Source organism: Ranitomeya imitator, chromosome 3 (assembly GCF_032444005.1).
Source record: "Ranitomeya imitator isolate aRanImi1 chromosome 3, aRanImi1.pri, whole genome shotgun sequence".
Lineage (NCBI taxonomy): Eukaryota > Metazoa > Chordata > Amphibia > Anura > Dendrobatidae > Ranitomeya > Ranitomeya imitator.
This window is the reverse complement of record NC_091284.1, coordinates 826,554,165-826,581,586: the sequence shown is the minus strand read 5'-3', so window position 1 is coordinate 826,581,586 and position 27,422 is coordinate 826,554,165. Positions and strand designations below refer to the sequence as shown.

General features: G+C 51.1%; 2 protein-coding genes across 3 annotated transcripts; one reads left to right on the top strand and one right to left on the bottom strand.

Annotated features, from left to right (window-relative positions):
• Positions 1-10,313, bottom strand: DNAJB13 (DnaJ heat shock protein family (Hsp40) member B13). Its single transcript, XM_069759441.1, has 8 exons — positions 9,870-10,313; positions 9,327-9,430; positions 8,904-9,065; positions 8,551-8,708; positions 4,873-4,986; positions 4,680-4,793; positions 1,244-1,320; positions 1-1,111 (listed from the first exon to the last, which is right to left on the bottom strand). The coding sequence occupies exons 1-8, from the start codon at positions 9,935-9,937 to the stop codon at positions 958-960; spliced, it is 951 nt and encodes a 316-aa protein (XP_069615542.1). The 5' UTR covers positions 9,938-10,313; the 3' UTR covers positions 1-957.
• Positions 10,183-25,915, top strand: LOC138671341 (gastrula zinc finger protein XlCGF48.2-like). 2 transcript variants are annotated; one of them, XM_069759439.1, is made up of 10 exons: positions 10,183-10,284; positions 15,490-15,628; positions 16,435-16,617; positions 17,137-17,230; positions 19,593-19,661; positions 20,192-20,262; positions 20,411-20,492; positions 21,948-22,048; positions 22,122-22,191; positions 23,765-25,915. In XM_069759439.1, the coding sequence occupies exons 2-10, from the start codon at positions 15,509-15,511 to the stop codon at positions 24,301-24,303; spliced, it is 1,329 nt and encodes a 442-aa protein (XP_069615540.1). In that variant the 5' UTR covers positions 10,183-10,284; positions 15,490-15,508; the 3' UTR covers positions 24,304-25,915. The 2 variants fall into 2 exon arrangements, with proteins under 2 accessions (XP_069615540.1, XP_069615539.1); XM_069759438.1 differs by having other exon boundaries at positions 19,590-19,661; positions 23,765-25,712.
• The last annotated feature ends 1,507 nt before the right edge of the window (positions 25,916-27,422 follow it).

Below are 27,422 nucleotides of genomic sequence, written 5' to 3'. Positions count from 1 at the left end.
AAAAATCTCCCAAAAGTTTATTTATTCTTTAAGGTGCATTTACACTGGCCAATAATCAAGAACCAAATATCAGCCTGTCTGAACAGTCTGTCAATCATCCGATGCACGTTTGTTAGTCGGGTGAAACAATTTTTAAGGTTGCTTAAATATTGTTCTCTGCAGCACGTCATCCCCTTAAAATTAACAGAGTCATTATATGGCCCTTTAAATAAAAATAACTACCCAATACTGTGCCCTAAATAAACCCTACGCTGTGCTCCTGAATAAATGATTCCCCTCGCTGGGCTCCTTGCACAAACTGTGACCTCTACACTGCCCTCTCCTATTGAGTATTACCTCCACACTGCCCTCCCTTATGAACTATGGTCAACACTTCACACTCTCCTTATCTCCATACTGCCACCCCAATGCTCTCCTTCATGCTATAATCCAGTGCTGTAGTATACAGTGAAATTAAGGATCTCTGCACAAAAATGGTGTTGGGCCAAAACTGCAATTATCATCTAATCACGGAAACTCCATTTGCAGATGTGTGTTTCGGGGTGTTGCCCCTCATCAGTGCAAAGCAAGAGATCTGATTTTGCTGTATGAGAAACCTTTGACTGGAGTTTGCACTGATGAGGGGCAAACACCCTGAAACACGTGTCTGTAAATGGAGTTTCTGTTTTGGCTTCTATCCTAAGTCCTGTGACTCGTTAAAGGGTCGATATTTAGGATTGCTACATCCCACAGGAGGCACCAGAGATCTAGTCCTCTTCATTCTGAAGAGGCAATTTGCATATTAAAATTCCCAGAGAAGCATTGCACGGCCTATTAGTCTCCTTACACAGGTTTGGCACTCTCTGCAGGGAGAAGAGTCCCGCTTAGAAGATATTCAGACTGGAGATTCTGGTGTCTGAAGTTTCTTTATTACCACAGCCCACAGGTCGTACTGGTAATTATCGGACACGTGACGTCTCAGGACAGCAGGGCTTTCCGGAGCAGCTGCTTCTTCTCTGGCGTCAGGTGTTCTGGAAACTGGATATCGAACTGGATAATGAGGTCGCCCTTCACGGTGGGGTCGCAGGACGTCCGCATCCCCTCCCCGGGGACCACTTTACTGTATTTGGGGCTGTTGGAGAAGAACATAATTGTGTCATTAACCTAATAACCACATAGGGGACATGACAAGATGCCCCCCACAATCAGAAATCACAGGGGTTGCGCCCCTTCCTCCAGGTGACACAAGGGGTTAATGACTTACTGTACGATGTCATTGATGGGAATGTTTAATATTCGGTCATCCAACGTTTCCACTTCCACCGTGCAGCCTGTCAGCGCCTGCAAAATACAAGATGTGAAGGGTCAAGTGTCGCCTCCTGCTGGGCAGGATGAGGTACTGCTCAGAAAATAAAAATAAGGAGACAATATATCAGATGTTGATAAATGGAAGATTCAGGCTTCGGGTAGACGGAGACTTGGCAAAAAATCGGACTTGGTTGGTTGTAGTGTGACGGCGTTCACTTGTGCTGGGCTGTGATGTAGCTGCCATACTTAGCAATCTTTGTTTGCACCAGCCGTGACGCCACCAAGCCCCGGCCCCAGGCGGACAACATTTCCTGATACAAATAGCGGTAATTGTAATTTGCCACAGCGGTGAATGAAAATCCAAACTCATCAAAAAAACGAGGGACGAACTCCGAGTCACCCCGGGCCAAAGAGTAAGGTCTGACAATGGCTCTGAGGAATCATCCCGGCACCGAGCAGCAGTCAGGACACCGCTGGCATCATGTGGAGGTTTGTGCGACCCTCCTAGAGTCCTGGGGGTCTGAGGGAGGGAGCTCATGCCCGATCCTGGGGGTCTGAGGAAGGGAGCAGGTGCCTGATCCTGGGGGTCTGAGGGAGGGAGCAGGTGCCTGATCCTGGGGGTCTGAGAGAGGGAGCAGGTGCCTGATCCTGGGGGTCTGAGGAAGGGAGCAGGTGCCTGATCCTGGGGGTCTGAGGGAGGGAGCAGGTGCCTGATCCTGGAGGTCTGAGAGAGGGAGCAGGTGCCTGATCCTGGGGGTCTGAGGGAGGGAGCAGGTGCCTGATCCTGGGGGTCTGAGGGAGGGAGCTCATGCCCGATCCTGAGGGTCTGAGTGAAGGTGCAGATGCACGGTCCTGGGGGGTCTGAGGGAGGGAGCAGGTGCCTGATCCTGGGGGTCTGAGGGAGGGAGCTCATGCCCGATCCTGGGGGTCTGAGTGAAGGTGCAGATGCACGGTCCTGGGGGGGCTGAGGGAGGGAGCAGGTGCCTGATCCTGCGGGTCTGAGGAAGGTGCAGATGCACTGTCCTGGGGGGTCTGAGGGAGGGAGCAGGTGCCCAATCCTGGGGGTCTGAGTGAAGGTGCAGATGCACTGTCCTGGGGGGTCTGAGGGAGGGAGCAGGTGCCCAATCCTGGGGGTCTGAGTGAAGGTGCAGATGCACTGTCCTGGGGGGTCTGAGGGAGGGAGCAGGTGCCTGATCCTGGGGGTCTGAGTGAAGGTGCAGATGCACTGTCCTGGGGGGTCTGAGGGAGGGAGTAGGTGCCTGATCCTGGGGGTCTGAGTGAAGGTGCAGATGCACTGTCCTGGGGGGTCTGAGGGAGGGAGCAGGTGCCTGATCCTGGGGGTCTGAGGGAGGGAGCAGGTGCCCAATCCTGGGGGTCTGAGTGAAGGTGCAGATGCACTGTCCTGGGGGGTCTGAGGGAGGGAGCAGGTGCCTGATCCTGGGGGTCTGAGGGAGGGAGCAGGTGCCTGATCCTGGGGGTCTGAGGGAGGAAGCTCATGCCCGATCCTGAGGGTCAGAGTGAAGGTGCAGATGCACGGTCCTGGGGGGCTGAGGGAGGGAGCAGGTGCCTGATCCTGCGGGTCTGAGGAAGGGAGCAGGTGCCCAATCCTGGGGGTCTGAGTGAAGGTGCAGATGCACTGTCCTGGGGGGTCTGAGGGAGGGAGCAGGTGCCTGATTCTGGGGGTCTGAGTGAAGGTGCAGATGCACTGTCCTGGGGGGTCTGAGGGAGGGAGCAGGTGCCTGATCCTTGGGGTCTGAGGAAGGGAGCAGGTGCCTGGTCCTGGGGCTCTGAGGAAGGGAGCAGGTGCCCAATCCTGGGGGTCTGAGTGAACGTGCAGATGCACTGTCCTGGGGGGTCTGAGGGAGGGAGCAGGTGCCTGATCCTGGGGGTCTGAGGGAGGGAGCAGGTGCCTGATCTTGGGGGTCTGAGGAAGGGAGCAGGTGCCCAATCTTGGGAGTCTGAGTGAAGTTGCAGATGCACTGTCCTGGGGGGTCTGAGGGAGGGAGCAGGTGCCTGGTCCTTGGGGTCTGAGGAAGGGAGCAGGTGCCCAATCCTGGGGGTCTGAGTGAAGGTGCAGATGCACTGTCCTGGGGGGTCTGATGGAGGGAGCAGGTGCCTGGTCCTGGGGGTCTGAGGGAGGGAGCAGGTGCCTGATCCCGGGGGTCTGAGGAAGGGAGCAGGTGCCCAATCCCGGGGGTCTGAGTGAAGGTGCAGATGCACTGTCCTGGGGGGTCTGAGGGAGGGAGCAGGTGCCTGATCCTGGGGGTCTGAGTGAAGGTGCAGATGCACGGTCCTGGGGGGGCTGAGGGAGGGAGAAGGTGCCTGATCCTGGGGGTCTGAGTGAAGGTGCAGATGCACTGTCCTGGGGGGTCTGAGGGAGGGAGCAGGTGCCTGATCCTTGGGGTCTGAGGAAGGGAGCAGGTGCCCAATCCTGGGGGTCTGAGTGAAGGTGCAGATGCACTGTCCTGGGGGGTCTGAGGGAGGGAGCAGGTGCCTGATCCTGGGGGTCTGAGGGAGGGAGCAGGTGCTTGATCCTCGGGGTCTGAGGGAGGGAGCAGGTGCCTGATCCTGGGGGTCTGAGTGAAGGTGCAGATGCACGGTCCTGGGGGGGCTGAGGGAGGAAGCAGGTGCCTGATCCTGGGGGTCTGAGGGAGGGAGCAGGTGCCTGATCCTGGGGGTCTGAGTGAAGGTGCAGATGCACTGTCCTGGGGGGTCTGAGGGAGGAGCAGGTGCCCTGTTTGGCCGAGCTCGCTTTGTTCCTCCAGTCTATGTCCCTGTCCGTCTCTCCTGGTGTAAGGACCCATGTCCTGATTTCTGCTCCCCTGAGACGGTGCTGGGGGGCACAGCGCACCTTCCCGTGGGGGCAGGTAGGGATGTGGCAGCCTGGAGGAGCTCGTGCTGGGACTAGTGACACAAGGATGATAGGATGATCCTTCAGGAGAGAGCACTCGTCCGTGCATCATCCCCTTTAGGGTCTCCCCCCCCAGAGCTCCTGTCGTCACTGTCACCATTGATTCCGGCATACACATGGTACATAGAGCAGAGGACGCAGCCAGGGCTCCATAGCAGGTGTCCGGTCCACTAGTGACAGCGTCCGCAGTGCGGTCTGGTCACAGTCTGACACCCGTCTCTGGTACGCACCATCATTGTTTTCTCCTCTCATGCTGCGGTTTATATGATCATGCTCGCTCTGGGGTCGCCATGGTGACATGAACAGAATCCTGTCTGATGACTTCTGGTCACATGACAGGAAGTTCATCTGAATACTTTGTTGTCACCACTATGGCGACCCCAGAGCGAGCGTGATGTCTGCAGCTCCTCCTCCTCGGCGCTGGCGGTGCAGCGCAGGTTACAGATCGCACCGGTGCTCACACATTTCTCTTTTTTCTTACTTTGCTAAGTTCGATGTTCGCTGTGTGGATCAAATCGTCGTCCTGTCGTGTAAAGCGGGGGTGGGGCTTCTCCTTCACGATAAACACGATGTCCGTGGGGACGATGTTCGGGCCCTAAACACAGAATAACATATTATATTATTTCTTAAAGAGACAATCGGCATAAATTATGGGAGAAGCGGCTGCTTGTGACCTGGTCGCCCTCTTTGGGGAACGTGACCCTGGTGCCCGCTTTCCATCCAGGATGGACGTCTATGGAGAGGATCTTATCTCGTATGCTGGATGTGTGGCCGTCTTCATTCATTACCTGCGGTCACAGAGATACGTGTTATATATGTGTCCATACAGCCATAACCCGCTCCTGGGGGTCTGAGGGAGAACGTGCTCGGTCCTGGGGGTCTGAGGGAGAATGTGCTCGGTCCTGGGGGTCTGAAGGATGGAGCAGATGCCCAGTTCGGGAGGTCTTAGTGAGCTAGCAGGTGCCTAATACTGGGGGTCTGAGGGAGCAAGTGCCCAGTCCTGGGGGTCTTAGGGAGCTAGCAGGTGCCTAATACTGGGGATCTGAGGGAGGAGCGGGTACCTGGTCCTGGGGGTCTGAGGGAGGGAGCAGGTGCCCTATCCTGGGGGTCTAAAGGAGGGAGCAGGTGCCCTGTCCTGGAGGTCTGAGGGAGGAAGTAGGCGCCCTATCCTGGGGGTCTGAGGGAGGGAGCAGGTGCCCTATCCTGGGGATCTGAGGGAGGGAGCAGGTGCCCTATCCTGGGGGTCTGAGGGAGGGAGCAGGTGCCCTATCCTGGGGATCTGAGGGAGGAAGTAGGTGCCCTATCCTGGGGATCTGAGGGAGGGAGCAGGTGCCCTATCCTGGGGGTCTGAGGGAGGGAGCAGGTGCCCTATCCTGGGGGTCTGAGGGAGGGAGCAGGTGCCCTATCCTGGGGATCTGAGGGAGGGAGCAGGTGCCCTATCCTGGGGGTCTGAGGGAGGGAGCAGGTGCCCTATCCTGGGGGTCTGAGGGAGGGAGCAGGTGCCATGTCCTGGACGTCTGAGGGAGGGAGCAGGTGCCCTATCCTGGGGATCTGAGGGAGGGAGCAGGTGCCCTATCCTGGGGGTCTGAGGGAGGGAGCAGGTGCCCTATCCTGGGGATCTGAGGGAGGAAGTAGGTGCCCTATCCTGGGGATCTGAGGGAGGGAGCAGGTGCCCTATCCTGGGGATCTGAGGGAGGGAGCAGGTGCCCTATCCTGGGGGTCTGAGGGAGGGAGCAGGTGCCCTATCCTGGGGGTCTGAGGGAGGGAGCAGGTGCCCTGTCCTGGAGGTCTGAGGGAGGAAGTAGGTGCCCTATCCTGGGGATCTGAGGGAGGAAGTAGGTGCCCTATCCTGGGGATCTGAGGGAGGGAGCAGGTGCCCTATCCTGGGGATCTGAGGGAGGGAGCAGGTGCCCTATCCTGGGGGTCTGAGGGAGGGAGCAGGTGCCCTATCCTGGGGGTCTGAGGGAGGGAGCAGGTGCCCTATCCTGGGGGTCTGAGGGAGGGAGCAGGTGCCCTGTCCTGGAGGTCTGAGGGAGGAAGTAGGTGCCCTATCCTGGGGATCTGAGGGAGGAAGTAGGTGCCCTATCCTGGGGATCTGAGGGAGGGAGCAGGTGCCCTATCCTGGGGGTCTGAGGGAGGGAGCAGGTGCCCTATCCTGGGGGTCTGAGGGAGGGAGCAGGTGCCCTGTCCTGGAGGTCTGAGGGAGGAAGTAGGTGCCCTATCCTGGAGGTCTGAGGGAGGAAGTAGGTGCCCTATCCTGGGGATCTGAGGGAGGAAGTAGGTGCCCTGTCCAGGAGGTCTGAGGGAGGGAGCAGGTGCCCTGTCCAGGAGGTCTGAGGGAGGAAGTAGGTGCCCTATCCTGGGGATCTGAGGGAGGGAGCAGGTGCCCTGTCCAGGAGGTCTGAGGGAGGGAGCAGGTGCCCTGTCCAGGAGGTCTGAGGGAGGAAGTAGGTGCCCTATCCTGGGGATCTGAGGGAGGGAGCAGGTGCCCTATCCTGGGGATCTGAGGGAGGGAGCAGGTGCCCTATCCTGGGGGTCTGAGGGAGGGAGCAGTTGCCCTATCCTGGGGGTCTGAGGGAGGGAGCAGGTGCCCTGTCCTGGAGGTCTGAGGGCGGAAGTAGGTGCCCTATCCTGGGGATCTGAGGGAGGAAGTAGGTGCCCTATCCTGGGGATCTGAGGGAGGGAGCAGGTGCCCTGTCCAGGAGGTCTGAGGGAGGAAGTAGGTGCCCTATCCTGGGGATCTGAGGGAGGGAGCAGGTGCCCTGTCCAGGAGGTCTGAGGGAGGGAGCAGGTGCCTGAACTGGGAGTCAGAGTGAGGAAGCAGGTGCCGGGACCTGGGGGCCTGAGGGAGGGAGGGAAGGAGCAGGTGCCCGCTCCGAGGGGCTTCAGGGAGGGAGCAGGTGCCCTGTCCTGGGAGTCTGAGGAAGGAAGCAGGTGCCCGCTCTGCGGGGTCTGAGGGAGAGAGCAGATGCTTGGTTCTAGGGGTCTGAGGGATGGAGCAAGTGCCTGATCCTGGGGGTCTGAGGGAGGGAGCAGGTGCCCCCTCCGGGGAGGTCTGAGAGAGGGAGCAAGTGCCCTGTCCTGGGGGTCTGAGGAAGGAAGCAGGTGCCCGCTCTGCGGGGTCTGAGGGAGAGAGCAGATGCTCAGTCCTGGAGGTCTGAGGGACGGAGCAGGGGTCCACTTCGGGGGGCTTGAGGGAGAGAGCAGGAGCCCTGAGGGAGGAAGCAGGTGCCTGATCCTGGGCGTCTGAGGGAGGGAGCAGGTGCCTGATCCTGGGCGTCTGAGGGAGGGAGCAGGTGCCTGATCCTGGAGGTCTGAGGGAGGAAGTAGGTGCCCTATCCTGGGGATCTGAGGGAGGAAGTAGGTGCCCTGTCCAGGAGGTCTGAGGGAGGGAGCAGGTGCCCTGTCCAGGAGGTCTGAGGGAGGAAGTAGGTGCCCTATCCTGGGGATCTGAGGGAGGGAGCAGGTGCCCTGTCCAGGAGGTCTGAGGGAGGGAGCAGGTGCCTGAACTGGGAGTCAGAGTGAGGAAGCAGGTGCCGGGACCTGGGGGCCTGAGGGAGGGAGGGAAGGAGCAGGTGCCCGCTCCGAGGGGCTTCAGGGAGGGAGCAGGTGCCCTGTCCTGGGGGTCTGAGGAAGGAAGCAGGTGCCCGCTCTGCGGGGTCTGAGGGAGAGAGCAGATGCTTGGTTCTAGGGGTCTGAGGGATGGAGCAGGTGCCTGATCCTGGGGGTCTGAGGGAGGGAGCAGGTGCCCCCTCCGGGGTGGTCTGAGAGAGGGAGCAAGTGCCCTGTCCTGGGGGTCTGAGGAAGGAAGCAGGTGCCCGCTCTGCGGGGTCTGAGGGAGAGAGCAGATGCTCAGTCCTGGAGGTCTGAGGGACGGAGCAGGGGTCCACTTCGGGGGGCTTGAGGGAGAGAGCAGGTGCCCTGTCCTGGAGGTCTGAGGGAGGAAGCAGGTGCCTGATCCTGGGCGTCTGAGGGAGGGAGCAGGTGCCTGATCCTGGAGGTCTGAGGGAGGGAGCAGGTGCCTGATCCTGGAGGTCTGAGGGAGAGCACAGGTGCCTGATCCTGGGCGTCTGAGGGAGGGAGCAGGTGCCCCCTCCGGGGAGGTCTGAGAGAGGGAGCAGGTGCCCGCTCTGTGGTGTTTGAGGGAGACAGCAGGTGCCCGGTCCTGGGGGTCTGAGGAAGGGAGCAGGTGCCTGATCCTGAGGGAAAGAGTGAGGAAGCAGGTACCGGGACTTGAGGGTTTGAGGGAGGGAGCAGGTGCCGTGTCCTGGAGGTCTGAGGGAAGGAGCGGGTAATAATGATCCAGTATAACGTGCAGATTTTTTTACACAAGTCCGGAGGACGCCTCTTACCCTTCGTGAAATTTTGATTTTCTTTATGCATCCAAAATACAAGTCCTCCAGGGAGACGTAGAGATCTCGCTCGATCGGGGGGTCCTGTTTCTTCACTCCTCTTCCTCGCAGACCCCCAAATCCTGTATTGACTTCAGACCCGTCTGGTGAGAAAAAGTCTGGAGCAGAAACACAATGAAACGCCTGAGCCGATGGCGGGAATTCACAGAAACCAGAGACGAATTGTATTCTGGGTGCAACGAGCGCCCCAAATGATAAGAGGCCGGTCCAGGACCCCATCACGTGTCTGGTCTGGGGGGTCCCGATCCACAACCCCCCTCCCACCGCCAGATCAACCCGTCACCGGATCTTACCTGCAAATGGATTATCTCCCCCAAAAAACTCCTTGAAGGTCTTGTCCGGATTCCCGTGATACACGTACCCCGATGTCCAGGCGTCCGGACCCCCGAATTCTGCCGGGATCCCGCCCTTCAGACCCTCCTCTCCGAACTTATCGTAAGTCGCCTTCTTCCTGGCTGCTCAGAGACGAGGGAGGATGAGTACAGGAGGGGACGGGGGACATGTCGCCTCTTCACCACAACATTCAGCAGACTCCACATGTGAACACGCGCGGATATTACTCGCAGCTGAAGGTTTGTTACCGTTGTATCCTAAACGCATCATCGGCGTCCTGTCCTGGTAGTTTGTGACAATGTATCGGCGCAGGTAACATGTCTCCTGCTGTGTCCCACTGTAACAAACCCTCCGCTGTGAGAAGGCGGCACAGGTTTACTCACGGTCACTGAGAACATCGTAGGCCTCGGCGATCTGGCAGAATCGGTGCGGAGCGGACGGCTCCTTATTTTTCAGCGGATGATACTTCAGTGCCCACTTCCGGTACCTGGACCCCCCAAACAAATGTACACGGGGGGATTAAAAGGGGCTCTGTAGTCAGTGACCGAAAATCCGGCAGTTTTAGAATCTACATTGATTATTTTTTTTGTTTTTTTACTCTAATCTGAGCAGGATAATGAAATCCCTCCCGACCGGGAAACCGTCAGCAAGCTGCTGCTGACGGATCTCACAGCAGGATGCATAAGGCGCAGTGCGCGTGACATAACGATCACTAGAATTGGCAAAATCTAAGGAAATTTCAATTCAATTTATAGAAAATGTGAAGAAAAAAAATATCTAAACATCCAAATTGTCATTTTTCGCTTTCACAAAAAGTGATACAAAAAACTACAACTCCCAGAATGCCTAGATAGCCACAAGCAGTGGGGGCATGCTGGGAGTTGTAGTTTTGCCACAGCTCGCCCACAATAGCTGATAACTCTTACGCTTTTTTAATGTCGGCATCCCCGGCGCTGCGGGTTATCTCCAGCACCGAGTAATAATCCTGCCCCATGACGATCCCGGCAGCTCTGCCCGCTGCTGTTACCAAGGACGCCCGGCCGCGGTGCACCTCGGGAGACAAACACCACGGTTGCCACGGTGATTCTCACTTCGTACCTCCTCGCTTGTAGTTCCACTCACGGCCTAAAGGTGGCAGCAGCATAAAAACGTTCCACTTCGATCTTCTGACGGGGCGTAACGTGGACGTTCTGGGAACTGTAGTCCTTTTCGTTTGACTTTCCTTTAGTTTGTATTGAGAGCTGACTACAACTTCCGTCAGCCCTTGCGCGCCGAATGCAGGTACAAGAGATCCTAATGTGATCCGGTGCCGCTGATACTCCCTGCTGCCCCGGGATCACGGTATGGATGCCCATGGGCGGGGTAATGATGGCTGACGGCCGTAGATATTGATATTATGGCTGCAGGGGGCGGGAGTTATCCAAAACCTGCGCATGTGGTTTGTATTACTGAGAATGAGCAGTTTGTGGAGACAGGGAATGATTGACGTTCAAAGTAGCCAATGGCCGTGAGCTCCTCCTGGCATTCTGCGCTGTGATTGGCTGTGCTTGTTACAATGGGCGGGGCCACTTCAGGTCATTCTCAGTCTAATTAAATGGCTTTTTATAAGCCATATATGGGCAATAAAGAGAAATATAGTGAATCCGCCGTTAGAAGTAATAATGTCTCGCTTTATGTTATCTGACAAAGCTGACGTGTATTGATTTTGGAGATGCCCTCGAAATGAACAAATGTCTATGTCCGTCTGAGCGCTGTGGTCGGGACAGGTCAGAAATGAGAGTGACGGTAAAGATCATGCCCACATATAGAGGAACACCTCCACATATAGGAATATCGAAATTGTATCTTATTAGCAAACCTAAAAAAAAAAGGAACATGTGGAAAACAAAACAATTAAAAACACTTAAAAATTGCAAATGTGCAAAAAAATACCTATCCAGCATGTCATGCCCTAATATGGGGGCGATGAGAACCCACAAACCGTGTGTAGCCCACTATGAAGATGTTACTGCAGAATACAAAGGCTCAAAGCCCATCATGCAATGTGCGTGGTGGTGTCACTGTCACCGCACCATACAGACCCAGCAATACGGAGCAGAATTCCAGCATAATGATATTGAGCAGTTCAAGACATCAGGCACATGACAAAAAATGAAAAGTAAAAAAGTTAGAACTCTGGAGAGGGAACGAAAAAATAAGAGAACCCAATCCTCAAACCAAAGCCCCCTCATCCCAACAGTCCAAAAGCTGCTGCATCAAGTCAGGTGACGTGGGGAGACAGGATGTGGGATAGGTTCCCACGCGCGTCGCCGCCCAAGTCGCGGCTTCCTCAGGGAAAAGAGCAGCATGTTATGTTAGGCGTCCTTCACAGTTATATATATAGCTCTCATAATGATAGGAAGCGTTCGCCTGCGTAAAGAAACAACTGCGCACATGGAGCACAATCTTGTGAATGCCCAAGCCCGGACTGAACAATAAAGTTGTGTTAGATGGCTACTGCGCATGCGCGAGGTCGAAAGAGCGGCGTACGCCAGCAACTTATGGCCGGCCAAGGTAATCACTACTGCGCAGGCGTAGAAGAAAACACCGGCGCATGCGCAACACACAGCACCGCACTGAAGGGAGCGCAGTGATCCTAAGCGCTTCTCGTGCACACAGAAAGCTGGAGCGCTAATGCTACATCATCATCTAATACAGTGGCCCCCAACTCCAGGCCTCGAGGGCCGCCAACAGTGCAGGTTTTCAGGATTTCCTTAGTATTGCACAGGGGTTGGAATCATCACCTGTGCAGATGATCACATTACCACCGATGCAATACTAAAGAAATCCTGAAAACCTGCACTGTTGGCGGCCCTCGAGGCCTGGAGTTGGGGACCCCTGATCTAATATGTCCAACACCGACCAAATGAGTAAGTACCTACAATTATGTACCAAAGAGAAAGAAACAAATACAGAAATAAAGTCATGATCTTTTGAACATGCAGGGATGAATTGGCAAACCAAAAAAAAAAAATCTATTGTACAAGAATATATACAGAAAAATAAACATAGATAATAAATGATCGCCAAAGATCATGACCTTATCCCGAGCAAAGAAGCTTTTGACATTTAAACGTAATATACATCTGGTTTCCCGTAGATCACATCTCCATAGAATGATGTCACACACGTCGGATATCGCTGCCAACCGATATGTAGAAGGATAAGATAGAAATGACATCCCAACATTTGGCAAATATGGAGCCTTTCAGACCTTACTTTGGGTTTGATACCATAGTCCAAAAGATGGGACATAAGTATCAATATATCGACGCGGATAAAGACCACATAGGCACGAGCTGTCAACACAAAAAGGTTGTAAAGTATAAATATCCATATATCAGCACCTATGCAGGAAAGATAGTTGTTATTATCACTTTTCTATATTTATGGCGTATGGTACTGTGATATTGTATACTAACGCCCCAGCACAACACAGCACACGGCATCGAAACATTGTTATTAATATTCATTTCAAAATTAGATTTCATAATCAAAATATTCGTGACGTATGGTACTGTGAATATTATGGTAACAGACCCCTAGCCGAACACAGCATCCAAATAGAATGAGGGTAAGACCAAAATAGCCCAAAAGAGCTCGACAAGTCCCATATAAAGACTATATAGTTGGGATAACAGAATAAATTGGTATTTAAACCCACAAGCAATGTCCCATCAGCTGAAATCCTGTCAATGTTCATTGACCACTATAGTCAGAAATGGCCGAACCATAGCCTTCTCAGGGACAACTAGTACAGGATACGGATCAGCCGTAGAACCCAGAGAAAAGAAGCTCCTCGTGGAGTCCATTAGGTGACGTGCTATTCAAATCGAAGATCCAGCGGGATTCCCGACGTAGTAGTAGTTCCTTAGTCTGGTCACCACCACGAATACCGCCCAACACTTGGTCCACAGTCACCACCACGAATACCGCCCAACACTTGGTCCACAGTCACCACCACGAATACCGCCCAACACTTGGTCCACAATCACCACCACGAATACCGCCCAACACTTGGTCCACAATCACCACCACGAATACCGCCCAACACTTGGTCCACAGTCAACACCACGAATACCGCCCAACACTTGGTCCACAATCACCACCACGAATACCGCCCAACACTTGGTCCACAGTCACCACCACGAATACCGCCCAACACTTGGTCCACAATCACCACCACGAATACCGCCCAACACTTGGTCCACAATCACCACCACAAATACCGCCCAACACTTGGTCCACAATCACCACCACAAATACCGCCCAACACTTGGTCCACAATCACCACCACGAATACCGCCCAACACTTGGTCCACAATCACCACCACGAATACCGCCCAACACTTGGTCCACAATCACCACCACAAATAGCGCCCAACACTTGGTCCACAATCACCATCACGAATACCGCCCAACACTTGGTCCACAATCACCACCACGAATACCGCCCAACACTTGGTCCACAATCACCACCACGAATACCGCCCAACACTTGGTCCACAATCACCACCACGAATAGCGCCCAACACTTGGTCCACAATCACCACCACGAATACCGCCCAACACTTGGTCCACAATCACCACCACGAATAGCGCCCAACACTTGGTCCACAATCACCATCACGAATACCGCCCAACACTTGGTCCACAATCACCACCACGAATACCGCCCAACACTTGGTCCACAGTCACCACCACGAATACCGCCCAACACTTGGTCCACAATCACCACCACGAATACCGCCCAACACTTGGTCCACAATCACCACCACAAATACCGCCCAACACTTGGTCCACAATCACCACCACAAATACTGCCCAACATTTGGTCCACAGTCACCACCACGAATACCGCCCAACACTTGGTCCACAATCACCATCACGAATACCGCCCAACACTTGGTCCACAATCACCACCACGAATACCGCCCAACACTTGGTCCACAATCACCACCACGAATACCGCCCAACACTTGGTCCACAATCACCACCACGAATACCGCCCAACACTTGGTCCACAATCACCACCATGAATAGCGCCCAACACTTGGTCCACAATCACCACCACGAATACCGCCCAACACTTGGTCCACAATCACCACCACGAATAGCGCCCAACACTTGGTCCACAATCACCATCACGAATACCGCCCAACACTTGGTCCACAATCACCACCACGAATACCGCCCAACACTTGGTCCACAGTCACCACCACGAATACCGCCCAACACTTGGTCCACAATCACCACCACGAATACCGCCCAACACTTGGTCCACAATCACCACCACAAATACCGCCCAACACTTGGTCCACAATCACCACCACAAATACCGCCCAACATTTGGTCCACAGTCACCACCACGAATACCGCCCAACACTTGGTCCACAATCACCACCACGAATACCGCCCAACACTTGGTCCACAATCACCACCACGAATACCGCCCAACACTTGGTCCACAATCACCACCACGAATACCGCCCAACACTTGGTCCACAATCACCATCACGAATACCGCCCAACACTTGGTCCACAATCACCACCACGAATACCGCCCAACACTTGGTCCACAATCACCACCACGAATACCGCCCAACACTTGGTCCACAATCACCACCACGAATAGCGCCCAACACTTGGTCCACAATCACCACCACGAATACCGCCCAACACTTGGTCCACAATCACCACCACGAATAGCGCCCAACACTTGGTCCACAATCACCATCACGAATACCGCCCAACACTTGGTCCACAATCACCACCACGAATACCGCCCAACACTTGGTCCACAATCACCACCACGAATACCGCCCAACACTTGGTCCACAATCACCACCACGAATACCGCCCAACACTTGGTCCACAGTCACCACCACGAATACCGCCCAACACTTGGTCCACAATCACCACCACGAATACCGCCCAACACTTGGTCCACAATCACCACCACAAATACTGCCCAACATTTGGTCCACAATCACCACCACGAATACCGCCCAACACTTGGTCCACAATCACCACCACAAATACTGCCCAACATTTGGTCCACAATCACCACCACGAATACCGCCCAACACTTGGTCCACAATCACCACCACGAATACCGCCCAACACTTGGTCCACAATCATGGCTCTCATGGTTTTCCAAAAAAAAGGATGCGACTGATGAAATAGGTCTATCCTTTTCCGTATCCCCTTTAGCCTTGCCAATGTTTGATATATGTTGCTGAATCCTTCGTCTGACTTCCTGACTTGTTTGTCCAACATATATCTTCGGGCATGAACAAATGAGTAGGTAGATCACATTCCTGGATCAGCAGTTGGAATATATTCTCCTTTCAATTCCATCTGGAAAAACCGAGAGCGTTAGTAGATCAGTGGCAATCATATAGGGGCACACATTACAGTTGCCGCAGGGGAAAGATCCCTTAAGGCGGCTTCCTGTCCCCAGTCTCGTAGTTCATTACTTTTTGGTTTTTTTGCTCCGTCCCGCAGCCGACATTGACCATTGAAGATGGAAATCCCCTTTATGGATCACGTCCGACACTCGCTGATGATTGACAGGAACAAGGATGTGATCATAGACAAGCTCCTGAACCTGACCCTGGAGATCATCTGTCTGCTGACCGGAGAGGTGGGAGATACCATGCCATTTTCACTTTCTGCATCCTCCAATCAGGAGCCAGAGGAATAAGCCCCTCCCCCCTGACTCTTTAGAAACACTACATGTGTCATGTGATGTCTGTCGGTTCTGCTGATTGGCTGAGAGGGTTCTCCTAGGGATAAAGATGTGAAGATATTTCCCAGCCCCTGACTGGCACTGTGCGATGCTCTTTAACCCCTTGCTGACATCCGCCATACGTTTGCAGCTTGTCCGGAGCAGAGCACCCTCCGTACACCACGGCAGCCGGTACAATCGGAGCTAGTTCAGCCGTGACAATGGATCCCCAAGGTTCCAACATGGCGGGGATGGCCTAGTCTGTGTCTATCGGCCCCATGCTCAGCGCAGTCATGTCAGTACAGCGAGGCTCGGGCTTCATAGGAGATCGGTCCTCTCACACTATACACCAAAGAGCTGCAGTATAAAGTATGGGGGATTGATGGATCGCAGGGTCAAATCTCATAAAGGGACTTAAAAACCTTTTTGGGGGGACATTTCAACGCTGAATTTATTGTTTTCTAATTTGATATCCCCTGTAACCGGGCCGAGCATTTCTGCCCCAGTTACAGGGGAAATTCAGCCTCCTGTCTGGATATTCTAGGACCCCACAGTTTCTGCTTCCTCCCTATACATAGCGATCACATGATCATTGGGTCCAGTGGAGAAAAAGCCATTAAAGAACCTTTTTTTTTTTTTAATTAACCCTTTTCTTTCCGTTGAAGGATCTTATGAATATCATTGTGATCACTGGACATTAATACTGTACCTTTTACTTTTAGGATTATGTTGTTATGAGAAAATCAGGGGACCCCTGCATCACGGAGAAGAAAGGACGCCATGCGTCAGACACACGTACTGAGGGTCCGAGTCTAATGACGGGGGAGTCTCCTCCAGCACCTGTAACTGCAGAGAATCCTGCCCGGAGGATCCCAGCACCTGCGGAGAATACTTATACCGAAAATGTGCGTCCCTTTTATTATAGGGGGAGGACCCTCGTATAATGAGAAGTTCTACAACTTTCTCATGTTTCAGTTTTGTCGTCACGTTCAGGATCTCCGCTTGCTCTCAGTGAATGGAACTTTTTTCTTTAATTTAAATCCGGAGACTGAAACGTTGTCCTGACCTAACAGCTGAGGGTTTGCTGCAGTTGTATCCAGTCCAGACTGACCAGCACCGATGCATTGGTATAAAGTAGACTGACCAGCACCGATGAATTGGTATAAAGTAGACTGACCAGCACAGATGAATTGGTATAAAGTAGACTGACCAGCACCGATGAATTGGTATAAAGTAGACTTACCAGCACCGATGAATTGGTATAAAGGTCTAGGTGCAGGACATAGAGACATGATGCAATAGCAACAAACCCCCAGCAGTGGGATGTTTTACGTCTGTTCAGGTGAGCCGTATTTTGGGCAGAGTTGTTGTTTTCTGTATGCATTGAGGTCCGCTACTGAACGCGTGCATCCTGTCCTCTGCAGGTTCCCATAAAGTGTGAGGACGCCGTGATCTTCACGTGGGACTGTTCGGCAGATGAGAAGGTGGTTAGTGGAATGGAGCTGCGCTGCTCCGCCAGTAAGTCTTCAACGCATCTCTTTGCATAATTGGGGGTCACTCAGACAGGACGTGTCGGGGGGGGGGGGGGAACGTGCAGCTCCATCAGTACGAGCACAGCACGGACCCTGGAGCGTCACCAGCAGCGGGTGTCAGATGTGTCATCCCGGCTGTTGTTCAGTGCTGTGACAACTGGGAACCGCAGCACCTAAGCAGTTAGACCAAGGGGGGAGGGGGGCTCCGTCTGTCAAATACGGCAACAACACAATTCAGCTCACCCTTGATTGAAAACAAGTAAGTTTCTAGTGCGGAGAAGTCGGAGTCTCGTCTCTGCTGGATGTTGATATTGCCTGTGAAGGAGTCCAGCTTCTATCCATAAAATCAAATCCTTTATGTCATGATTAATATAGATATGGCAACACTATAAAATATTCCCAGGCATGATGGAGGACAAGGGGTGCAAGGAGGTGAAACCGGACGCGTTTTGAACGACTGCTGCGTTCTTAAACTCAGTCTGATGGACTGACAGCCAAAGTGAAGCTTTAGGCTATGTTCACATTGCATTTTTGCTGCTTTATGTCAAGTTAAAGCTGCTTACAAAAAGCAGGTTTTGCTTTGTCTTTGCTGCCTTTTTCCGCTTTGTCTTTGCTGCCTTTTTCCGCTTTGTCTTTGTTGCCTTTTTCCACTTTGTCTTTGCTGCCTTTTTCCACTTTGTCTTTGCTGCCTTTTTCCACTTTGTCTTTGCTGCCTTTTTCCACTTTGTCTTTGCTACCTTTATCCCCTTTGTCTTTGTTGCCTTTTTTCGCTCTGTCTTTGCTGCCTTTTTCTGCTTTGTCTTTCTTGCCTTTTTTCGCTTTGTCTCTGTTGCCTTTTTTCGCTTTGTCTTTGTTGCCTTTTTCACTTTGTCTTTGTTTGCCTTTTTTTCGCTTTTTTTGCTGCCTTTTTCCGCTTTGTCTTTGTTTGACTTTTTCCGCTTTGTCTTTGCTGCCTTCTTTCGCTTTATCTTTGTTGCCTTTTTTCGCTTTGTCTTTGCCTTTTTCTGCTTTGTCTTTGTTTGCCTTTTTCCGCTTTGTCTTTGTTGCTTTTTTTCGCTTTGTCTTTGTTGCCTTTTTCCGCTTTGTCTTTGTTTGCTTTTTTCCGCTTTGTCTTTGTTGCCTTTTTTCGCTTTGTCTTTGTTACCTTTTTCACTTTGTCTTTGTTTGCCTTTTTTTCGCTGTTTTTGCTGCCTTTTTCCGCTTTGTCTTTGCTGCCCTTTTTTGCTTTGTCTTTGTTGCCTTTTTTCGCTTTGTCTTTGCCTCTTTCCGCTTTGTCTTTGTTTACCTTTTTCCGCTTTGTCTTTGTTTGCCTTTTTCCGCTTTGTCTTTGTTGCCTTTTTCCGCTTTGTCTTTGTTGCCTTTTTTCGCTTTGTCTTTGCTGCCTTTTTCCGCTTTGTCTTTGTTGCCTATTTTTCGCTTTTATGCTGCCTTTTTCCGCTTTGTCTTTGTTGCCTTTTTTCCCTTTGTCTTTGTTGCCTTTTTTCGCTTTGTCTATGCTGCCTTTTTTCGCTTTGTCTTTGCTGCCTTTTTCCGCTTTGTCTTTGTTGCCTTTTTTCGATTTGTCTTTGTTGCCTTTTTTCGCTTTGTCTATGCTGCCTTTTTTCGCTTTGTCTTTGCTGCCTTTTTCCGCTTTGTCTTTGTTGCCTTTTTTTTGCTTTTTTTGCTGCCTTTTTCCGCTTTGCCTTTGTTGCCTTTTTTCGCTTTGTCTTTGCTGTCCTTTTTTTTCCTGCATTTTTGTCAAGGTACAACTGTCTCTTGTGCATGCTGATAAAGTTTAGTGCATTAAAAGGAAAAAAAACCTGATTCAACTTCATAAGGTTTTGGCACCAAAAATGCAGCAAAACCTAACACTTGTGTTTTTTTTTTTTTTTGCTTAGTTTTTGCAATATTTTTGCACTATCCATTGCTTTCAATGGGTGAAAAACACTGAAACTGACCTGCTGCATTTTGCAAATTCCAAACTCCTGTGACAAAACAGTCAGAAAACAAACCAAGGTGTGTGCAGGAGATTTCTGAAATCTCATTGACTTTGCTGGTACTATAAAGCACTGCTAAAAATATGCATAAAAAAGGTGCAAAAACGCAAAGTGAACACGGCCTCAAAGTTTCTGAATGGTTTGAACGACTAATTGATTGGTTAATTACTTGGCATCTGTGAAGGTCGGGCTCTGAATCAGTCAGAAGGCAGGTAGGAAGAAAAAGAAAAATTTGGGATTATGGAGCTATGGTTGAAAAAATTGCCATCTCTTTTTAAAGGGTTAAATGAGTAACAATTACGATGTTGTACATTTGTTAATTAAAAAAAAACAAACAAAAAAAAAAAACCTTTTTCATTTTGTCCCAAGAAGATTCTGCCCGAAATCATCAGAGAATTTTGGAGCCGGACTGTGCAGACCCTATAGGAAATCACGTGTCAGGTGAGTGATCAACTCTGCTGAGTGGGATCAGCGGCGGCTACTATTAAAGAATAACCGTCATTTTTTTTTTTTTTTACATAACTCGCAATAGTGTGTGCAAATATAAGAAACTTCTCATCAGAGAAATTTAGATTTTTTTTTCTCCTGCTGGACTGATTTTTCAATCTTAAAATTCTCAGTTCACAGGTAAAATGTGTCTTCACTGTAACAGATTCACATTACGGAGTTAGGAGATGACAGTTGGTTCTCATAAAGTTCTATGGAGCTGGCAACAGATGGTCGCTGCTTCTAGCTCCTCCCCTCTCCATAGACTCTTGTGAGCACCAACTGTCATCTCCGTAATGGGAGAATCTACTGAATGCAGATTGTGCCCAAGAATTCAGAGTAAATGATCAGTGCAGGAGGAGAAAGAAGTGGATTTCTCCGATAATATTGTATTTTTCCCTGTGCTATTGATTAAATAAAAATGTAAACTGTGGTTAATCCTTGAATATTGATCCTCCGGTTTCTCGTTACTGTTTTATCTGCAGCTGCAGTTAGTACAGGAAGCCCCCTGAGAAAATGTGGGACCCCCCTGTGTTGCAACCAGCAGGAGAGCCAGGTACATGGGCCGCATCGGCGACAGTCCGAGGAACATTAATCCGGATTATCCGATAATCCGGCACCTGTCAGATCTTATTTACATGGAATTAGCCCCTTTATGGACAACCCCTTTAAGGTGTCCTAATATGACTGTTTGTGTATGGCAGGCCGAGTCGTCGGGGGATGGGATGTTTCCTCAACAGTGTAAGGAGGAGGACGAGGCGGCCATTCCTGATGACGTCGGGTCAGGTAAGGCAATAACCGCTATGACCCGATTACCGGTCAGGATGGTTCTAGGAGTTCTCCATCATAGTATCAGTGGTCTAGGTACTGCGAGGGGAGACGCCAGCGACTTCCACCTTTAACCCCCCGACATTCGGGTGCGGGTCTAGGAGCTGTGTCTTACAGCCGGCATCCACTGCAGATAAATTGGCAGCCCATTAACAACCCCTTTAACCGCCATCTTGCTACTCCCGTGAAGCCAAGACGTGTGCTGGGGACATAGGGGAGTACAATTATCACTACACACTGCTATACTGTAGTATTACACTATATAAGACAAGTGATCAAACAATCGCAGGGTTAAGTCCCCCCCAAAAATAAAAAAAAAATAAAAAATTGTAAAACATAAAAGACTGACTCCTCCCCTTTGGATTTTTCCTAGTTAAAAAAAATAAATAAAAAATGTGCTATCATCGCGTCCGTAAAATTGAGATCTATCATAACATAAAATTATTCAAGCCGTAAAGAAAATGGAAATGCCAGAATTGCTTTTAAAGGTTTTTTTTTTTTCCCCACCACTAAATTCTAGAAAAAAATAAAAACTTATATAATTTTGGTATCGCCTCGCCGTAATCTCACTGACGTGGATAATGATGATGTCAGATTATTTTTACCCACAATAAACGCCAATTAAAACTAAACCCAAAATACACTGACGGAGTTGCGAAATTTTTTTTTTCACAATTTTACAGATTTTTTTTTTTTTTTAATTTATTACATTAAATAGTGACATGCAAAATTACTCATCGTCCTGCTAAAAAACAAGCCCTCATATGGCGATGTCACCGGAATAATATAAAAAAGTGATGGCTCTCGGAAGATCGGGAGGAAGAAAACGAAAGTGTGAGAATGATCAAGCAGCTGGTTACTGACAACAGCTTTTAAACTGATGGGTTTCCATGATAAAGACCCCCAGTGGCCGCCATCTTGGTCCTCCTGTGAAGCTCGGACACTATATATTATTTATATATTGGGGCAGATTTATAAAGAGAAAATCTGTCTTAGTTGCCCATGGCAACCAATCACAGCTCAGCTTTCATTTTACCAGAGCCTTTTAAGAAATGAAAGCTGCTCTCTGATTGGTTGCTATGGGCAACTAAAATAAATGAGGCCTACACAGCCTGTGCGGATTTCTTTTTTTTTTTTTAAAGCAGGGCCCTTTTGTCATCCAATTCTGACAGCCGCACTGCACCCACCCTGTAATTTAATAAGTACATCCCAGGGTGGGACGGGGCTAAAGTGAAAGGAAATGAAACCAAAAATGTTCATTCATTGTGATTGGCTGACGAGGAGACACCAACATGGCCGACACTGGCTGCTGCTGGATGGCGATGTCCTGCACCGGAGACTGAAGCCTGAGAGTGAGGGGCGGAGGGTTCAGATTTTCAGTTTTGGCTGGAGGTCCCCTTTAATCTTGCGCAGGTGGAGAGGATTCCGCGGATCGCCTCCATCACTGCTCGATGGCGGCCTGTACCGACGACTTCATAGAGGAGGATAATGAGGCGATGACGCCGGAGGATCAGGTAGTCTGTCACATCATGTACTCTGTACCCCGGCATACCGCCGTCACTTCTAACCCGCGGTCCTGTATTACAGTCCGATGTCAGCGACTGGATCCGTCAGCAGCCGTGTAAGGAGGAGGCCGCGCCTGACTATATAATCTCCGGTAAGGAAGTCACGTCAGACGAGCGGCAGCCATTGTGTTTTGGGATCTATAAGTACCGTGCGGCCGATGTATATCCATATAGTAATGATTACAGAGGGAACACCGTATTGTGCAGTGTGCAGTATATGGCGGCAGAGCACAGGATCGTATAGTGCAGGATTATTACTGCATAGTGTACATTATATTGCAGTATAGCACATTATATCATATATTATTATGTGGTGTTCTATAATTACAGCACACACCGTATGGAGGACAGTGGTGGGCCGCACATCTACCAAATGAATTTCTCTTGTTTGCTACTGCCAAATTGTCCCCCAATATATAACATCCGGCCTCTGGTGTATAACGCAGCCCAGTTGCCCCCCAGTGTACAACATGTGGCCCCTCGGCCCTGATGTATGACCTCATTCCCCATTAACCCCGGTGTACAACATCTGGTCCCTTGCTCCTATGTATAACATCCAACACCAGCCGCCCCCCCGATGTATAACCTCCGGCCCTCCCACCGTGCCCCCCACCGTGCCATCAGCCTTTACTAACATGTGACAGAGCGGCCGGTGGTGCAAAGCTCCTGATACCAGCATGGTCCTGTAATAGGAGCAACCGGGGTGACAAGTCCGACCATTACATTTCTTCCTCCTGAATCTTCCCCCATCTCTTGTTAGTGCTGTTACTGAGAAGTTGAAGGAACTGTAGCAAGTGGAGACCCCGTAACGTCACCACCGCTCTGCTGACCCCATAACGGCAGAGTCCAGACCTCCTCTGGTATCATCACAAACACTGCGCCCCGCCAGGAGCTTTATGGCCGGGCAGCTGCATGCAGTCATACACAGTTGCTCAGTTTGGTTGGACGGCCAGGTCTATGAAGACTTCTGCTGGTCCCAAACTTCTTCCATTTAAGGATTATGGAGGCCACTGTGCTCTTAGGAACCTTGAGTACTACAGAAATTCTGTAACCTTGGCCAGATCTGTGCCTTGCCACAATTCTGTCTCTGAGCTCCTCGGCCAGTTCCTTTGGCCTCATGATTCTCATTTGGTCTGACATGCACTGTGAGCTGTGAGGTCTTATATAGACAGGTGTGCGCCGCTCCAAATCAAGTCCTATCAGTTTAGTTACACACAGCTGGACTCCAATGAAGGAGTAGAACCATCTCAAGGAGGATCACAAGGAAATGGACAGCATGGGACTTACATATGAGTGTCTGAGCAAAGGGGCTGAAGACTTATGACCATGGGATATTTCAGTTTTTCTTTTTTTATTTGCAAACATTTCTACATTTCTGTTTTTTCACTCAAGATGGGATGCAGAGTGAACATTAATGAGGAAAAAAATGAACTTTATAGAATTTACCAAATGGCTGCAATGAAACAAAGAGTGAATAATTGAAAGGGGTGTGAATACTTTCTGTACCCACTGTATATAGTAGTATACCATTATATAATAGTGCAGCACAGTGTAGTATGTGTATATTGGATACTGTAGATTATACAGTGTTACTTTATTCTGCTTTTCTTTCTTCTACATGTTCTCACTGATGGGACCGTGTACCATTGATCTCGCTCACTGCAGGTCCGACCGTCTCTTCACTGGATGCGGTGATGATTCGCCATTGTTTGCAGACCCCAGGACATGTCCGAAATCCCTCGGACCCCGCTCCCGGCCAGCAGTCCCCCTGTACAGATAGCCTGTTCTTCTGCTCCATCTGCGGAGTTCACTTCGGTTCTGAGACGGCTTTCGCCGCTCACCAGCGATTCCACAGCGAGGAGAAACCCCATTCCTGCGCTTACTGCGGCAAATCCTTCAGCCAGCGCTCTCGCCTTCTGTCACATAAGAGGAAGCACACGGGGGAGAAGCCGTTCTCGTGCCCAGTGTGCGGACGCTGCTTTGCGGAGAGATCTGCGCTCGTTACTCATCAGCGGATCCATTCTGGAGAGAAGCCCTTTAACTGCACAGAATGCGCCCGCAGCTTTGTCCAGAGATCCAGCCTCGTCAAGCACCAGCGCATCCACACTGGCGAGCGGCCGTTCGTGTGCTCTCACTGCGGACGTAGGTTCTCTCAGAGCTCCAATCTCGTGCGACACCAAAGAATACTGCACCAGTTTTTATAGAAGCCCCCCCCCCATTGACTGTTCTGTAGGCTGCTCCTTGGGTTTGTCTCCACTCATTGCGGAAGGAACCATTTTTTATTAGGGGTGGATGAATATTAGAATGCAACATCTCAATGTCTGGAAGTGAAGGATGTCTCGGAGAACAGGCATTGCTGTGCGGATGCCTCGGATATGAAGAAAGACAGAAATGTGACACCGGCCTTGAGCACCCAATACCAGATCTCATGGGGGGCATGGAGACGAGGCCGGGATCCCTGTGAGCCTTTATAGCTAGTGAGCGTGGCATTTAGGAACCGGGGCACTGCCCCCTCTAAGGTTTGCAATAAGCACTTGCATTCAATAACTATTAATGTACAGTCCTTATAATTAGCTATAAAGCTGCCAGATACCTGATTTTGTAAGTTTGTCCACTGACAAAGACATGAACAGTCTATAATTTTAAGGGTAGGTTAATTTTAATATAGAGAGATAGAATATCAAAAATAAGATCCAGAAAATCACATTGTATAAATTATATAAATTTATTTGCATTTTGCAGTGAGAAATAAGTATTTGATCCCCTACCAACCATTCTACAGACCAGTTAGATTCTCCTAATCAACTCGTCACCTGCATTACAGACATCTGTATTACATAGTCACCTTTATAAAAGACTTCTGTCCACAGACTCAATCAGTCAGACTCTTCCCTCTACAACATGGGCAAGACCAAAGAGCTTTATAAGGATGTCAGGGACAAGATCATAGACCTGCACAAAGCTGCAATGGGCTACAAAACCATAAGTAAGACGCTGGGTGAGAAGGAGACAACTGTTGATGCAATAGTAAGAAAATGGAAGAAATACAAAATGACTGTCAATAGACATTGATCTGGGGCACCATGCAAAATCTCACTTCGTGGGCTATCCTTGATTAGAAGGAAGGTGAGAGATCAGCCTAAAACTACACGGGGGGGGGGGGGGGAACTTGTTAATGATCTCAAGGCAGCTGGGACCACAGTCACCAAGAAAACCATTGGTAACACATTACGCCGTAAACGTTTAAAATCCTGCAGTGCCCGCAAGGTCCCCTGCTCAGCAAGGCACATGTACAGGCTCGTCTGAAGTTTGCCAATGAACAGCTGGATGATTATGTGAGTGATTGAGAGAAAGTGCTGTGGTCAGATGAGACAAAAATTGAGGTCTTTGGCATTAGCTCAGCTCGCTGTGTTTGGAGGAAGAGAAATGCTGCCGATGACCCAAAGAACAACATCCCCACTGTCAAGCATGGAGGTGGAAACATTATGTTTTGGGGGTGTTTCTCTGCTAAGGGCACAGGACTACTTCACCGCATCAATTGGAAAATGGATGGAGACATGTACCGTAAAAACTCTTATTTCTCACTGCAAAATGCAAATAAATGTATATAATTTATACAATGTGATTTTCTGGATTTTATTTTTGATATTTTATCTCTAAATGTTAAAATTAACCTACCCTTAAAATTATAGACTGTTCATGTCTTGGTCAGTGGGCAAACTTACAAAATCAGCAAGGGGTCAAATACTTACTTCCCCAACTGTATATACGACCACATGCCCTGGATCTGGTCTAGTGCAGTGAGGATCCAGGGTCCCTGGAGAGCTAGGGCAGTGGGGATCAGACACCCATGGTGGTCTTAGACAGTGGAAATCCGGCGTCCTTGTTGGACTAGGGCAGTGGGGATCTGGGGTCCTTGTTGGTTTAGTGCAGTGGGGATCCTACGTCCCTGGTCGTCTAGGGCAGTGGGGATCCTACGTCCCTGGTCGTCTAGGGCAGTGGGGATCCTACGTCTCTGGTGGTCTAGGGCAGTGGGGATCAGATGCCCATGGTGGTCTTAGACAGTGGGAATCCGGCGTCCTTGTTGGGCGAGGGCAGTGGGGATCTGGGGTCCTTGTTGGTTTAGGGCAGTGGGGACCCTACGTCCCTGGTCGTCTAGGGCAGTGGGGATCCTACGTCCCTGGTCATCTAGGGCAGTGGGGATCCTACGTCCCTGGTCGTCTAGGGCAGTGGGGATCCTACGTCTCTGGTGGTCTTGGGCAGTGGGGATCCTATGTCCCTGGTCGTCTAGGGCAGTGGGGATCCTACGTCTCTGGTGGTCTAGGGCAGTGGGGATCCTACGTCCCTGGTCGTCTAGGGCAGTGGGGATCCTACGTCTCTGGTGGTCTAGGGCAGTGGGGATCCTACGTCCCTGGTGGTCTAGGGCAGTGGGGATCCTACGTCTCTGGTGGTCTTGGGCAGTGGGGATCCTATGTCCCTGGTCGTCTAGGGCAGTGGGGATCCTACGTCTCTGGTGGTCTAGGGCAGTGGGGATCCTACGTCCCTGGTCGTCTAGGGCAGTGGGGATCCTACGTCTCTGGTGGTCTAGGGCAGTGGGGATCCTACGTCTCTGGTGGTCTAGGGCAGTGGGGACCCTACGTCCCTGGTCATCTAGGGCAGTGGGGACCCTACGTCCCTGGTCGTCTAGGGCAGTGGGGATCCTACGTCCCTGGTCATCTAGGGCAGTGGGGATCCTACGTCCCTGGTCGTCTAGGGCAGTGGGGATCCTACGTCTCTGGTGGTCTTGGGCAGTGGGGATCCTATGTCCCTGGTCGTCTAGGGCAGTGGGGATCCTACGTCTCTGGTGGTCTAGGGCAGTGGGGATCCTACGTCCCTGGTCGTCTAGGGCAGTGGGGATCCTACGTCTCTGGTGGTTTAGGGCAGTGGGGATCCTACGTCTCTGGTGGTCTAGGGCAGTGGGGATCCTACGTCCCTGGTCGTCTAGGGCAGTGGGGATCCTACGTCTCTGGTGGTTTAGGGCAGTGGGGATCCTATGTCCCTGGTCGTCTAGGGCAGTGGGGATCCTACGTCCCTGGTGGTCTAGGGCAGTGGGGATCCTACGTCCCTGGTGGTCTAGGGCAGTGGGGATCCTACGTCTCTGGTGGTCTAGGGCAGTGGGGATCCTACGTCTCTGGTGGTCTAGGGCAGTGGGGATCTAGTCTTTTTATGGTCCTCCAATGCAGTGAACATCCAGTATCCCTGATGGTCTAATAATGTGAAGAGGTCCATGTAATGGTCCCTGATAGTCTAAGGCAGTCAAACGGTTAATTTTAAGATCTTTATC

Bases quoted from the DNA above. Each gene is read 5' to 3' on its own strand.
- LOC138671341 (XM_069759438.1), top strand. From the start codon at position 15,509: ATGGAAATCCCCTTTATGGATCACGTCCGACACTCGCTGATGATTGAC. The intron at 22,049-22,121 runs GTAGTCTGTCAC...CCTGTATTACAG, and splicing joins CGATGACGCCGGAGGATCAG to TCCGATGTCAGCGACTGGAT. The intron at 22,192-23,764 runs GTAAGGAAGTCA...CGCTCACTGCAG, and splicing joins GCCTGACTATATAATCTCCG to GTCCGACCGTCTCTTCACTG.
- DNAJB13 (XM_069759441.1), bottom strand. From the start codon at position 9,937: ATGGGGCAGGATTATTACTCGGTGCTGGAGATAACCCGCAGCGCCGGG. The intron at 4,987-8,550 runs GTAAGAGGCGTC...CTGTGACCGCAG, and splicing joins AAATCAAAATTTCACGAAGG to GTAATGAATGAAGACGGCCA. The intron at 1,112-1,243 runs GTAAGTCATTAA...CTTCTCCAACAG, and splicing joins CCCATCAATGACATCGTACA to CCCCAAATACAGTAAAGTGG.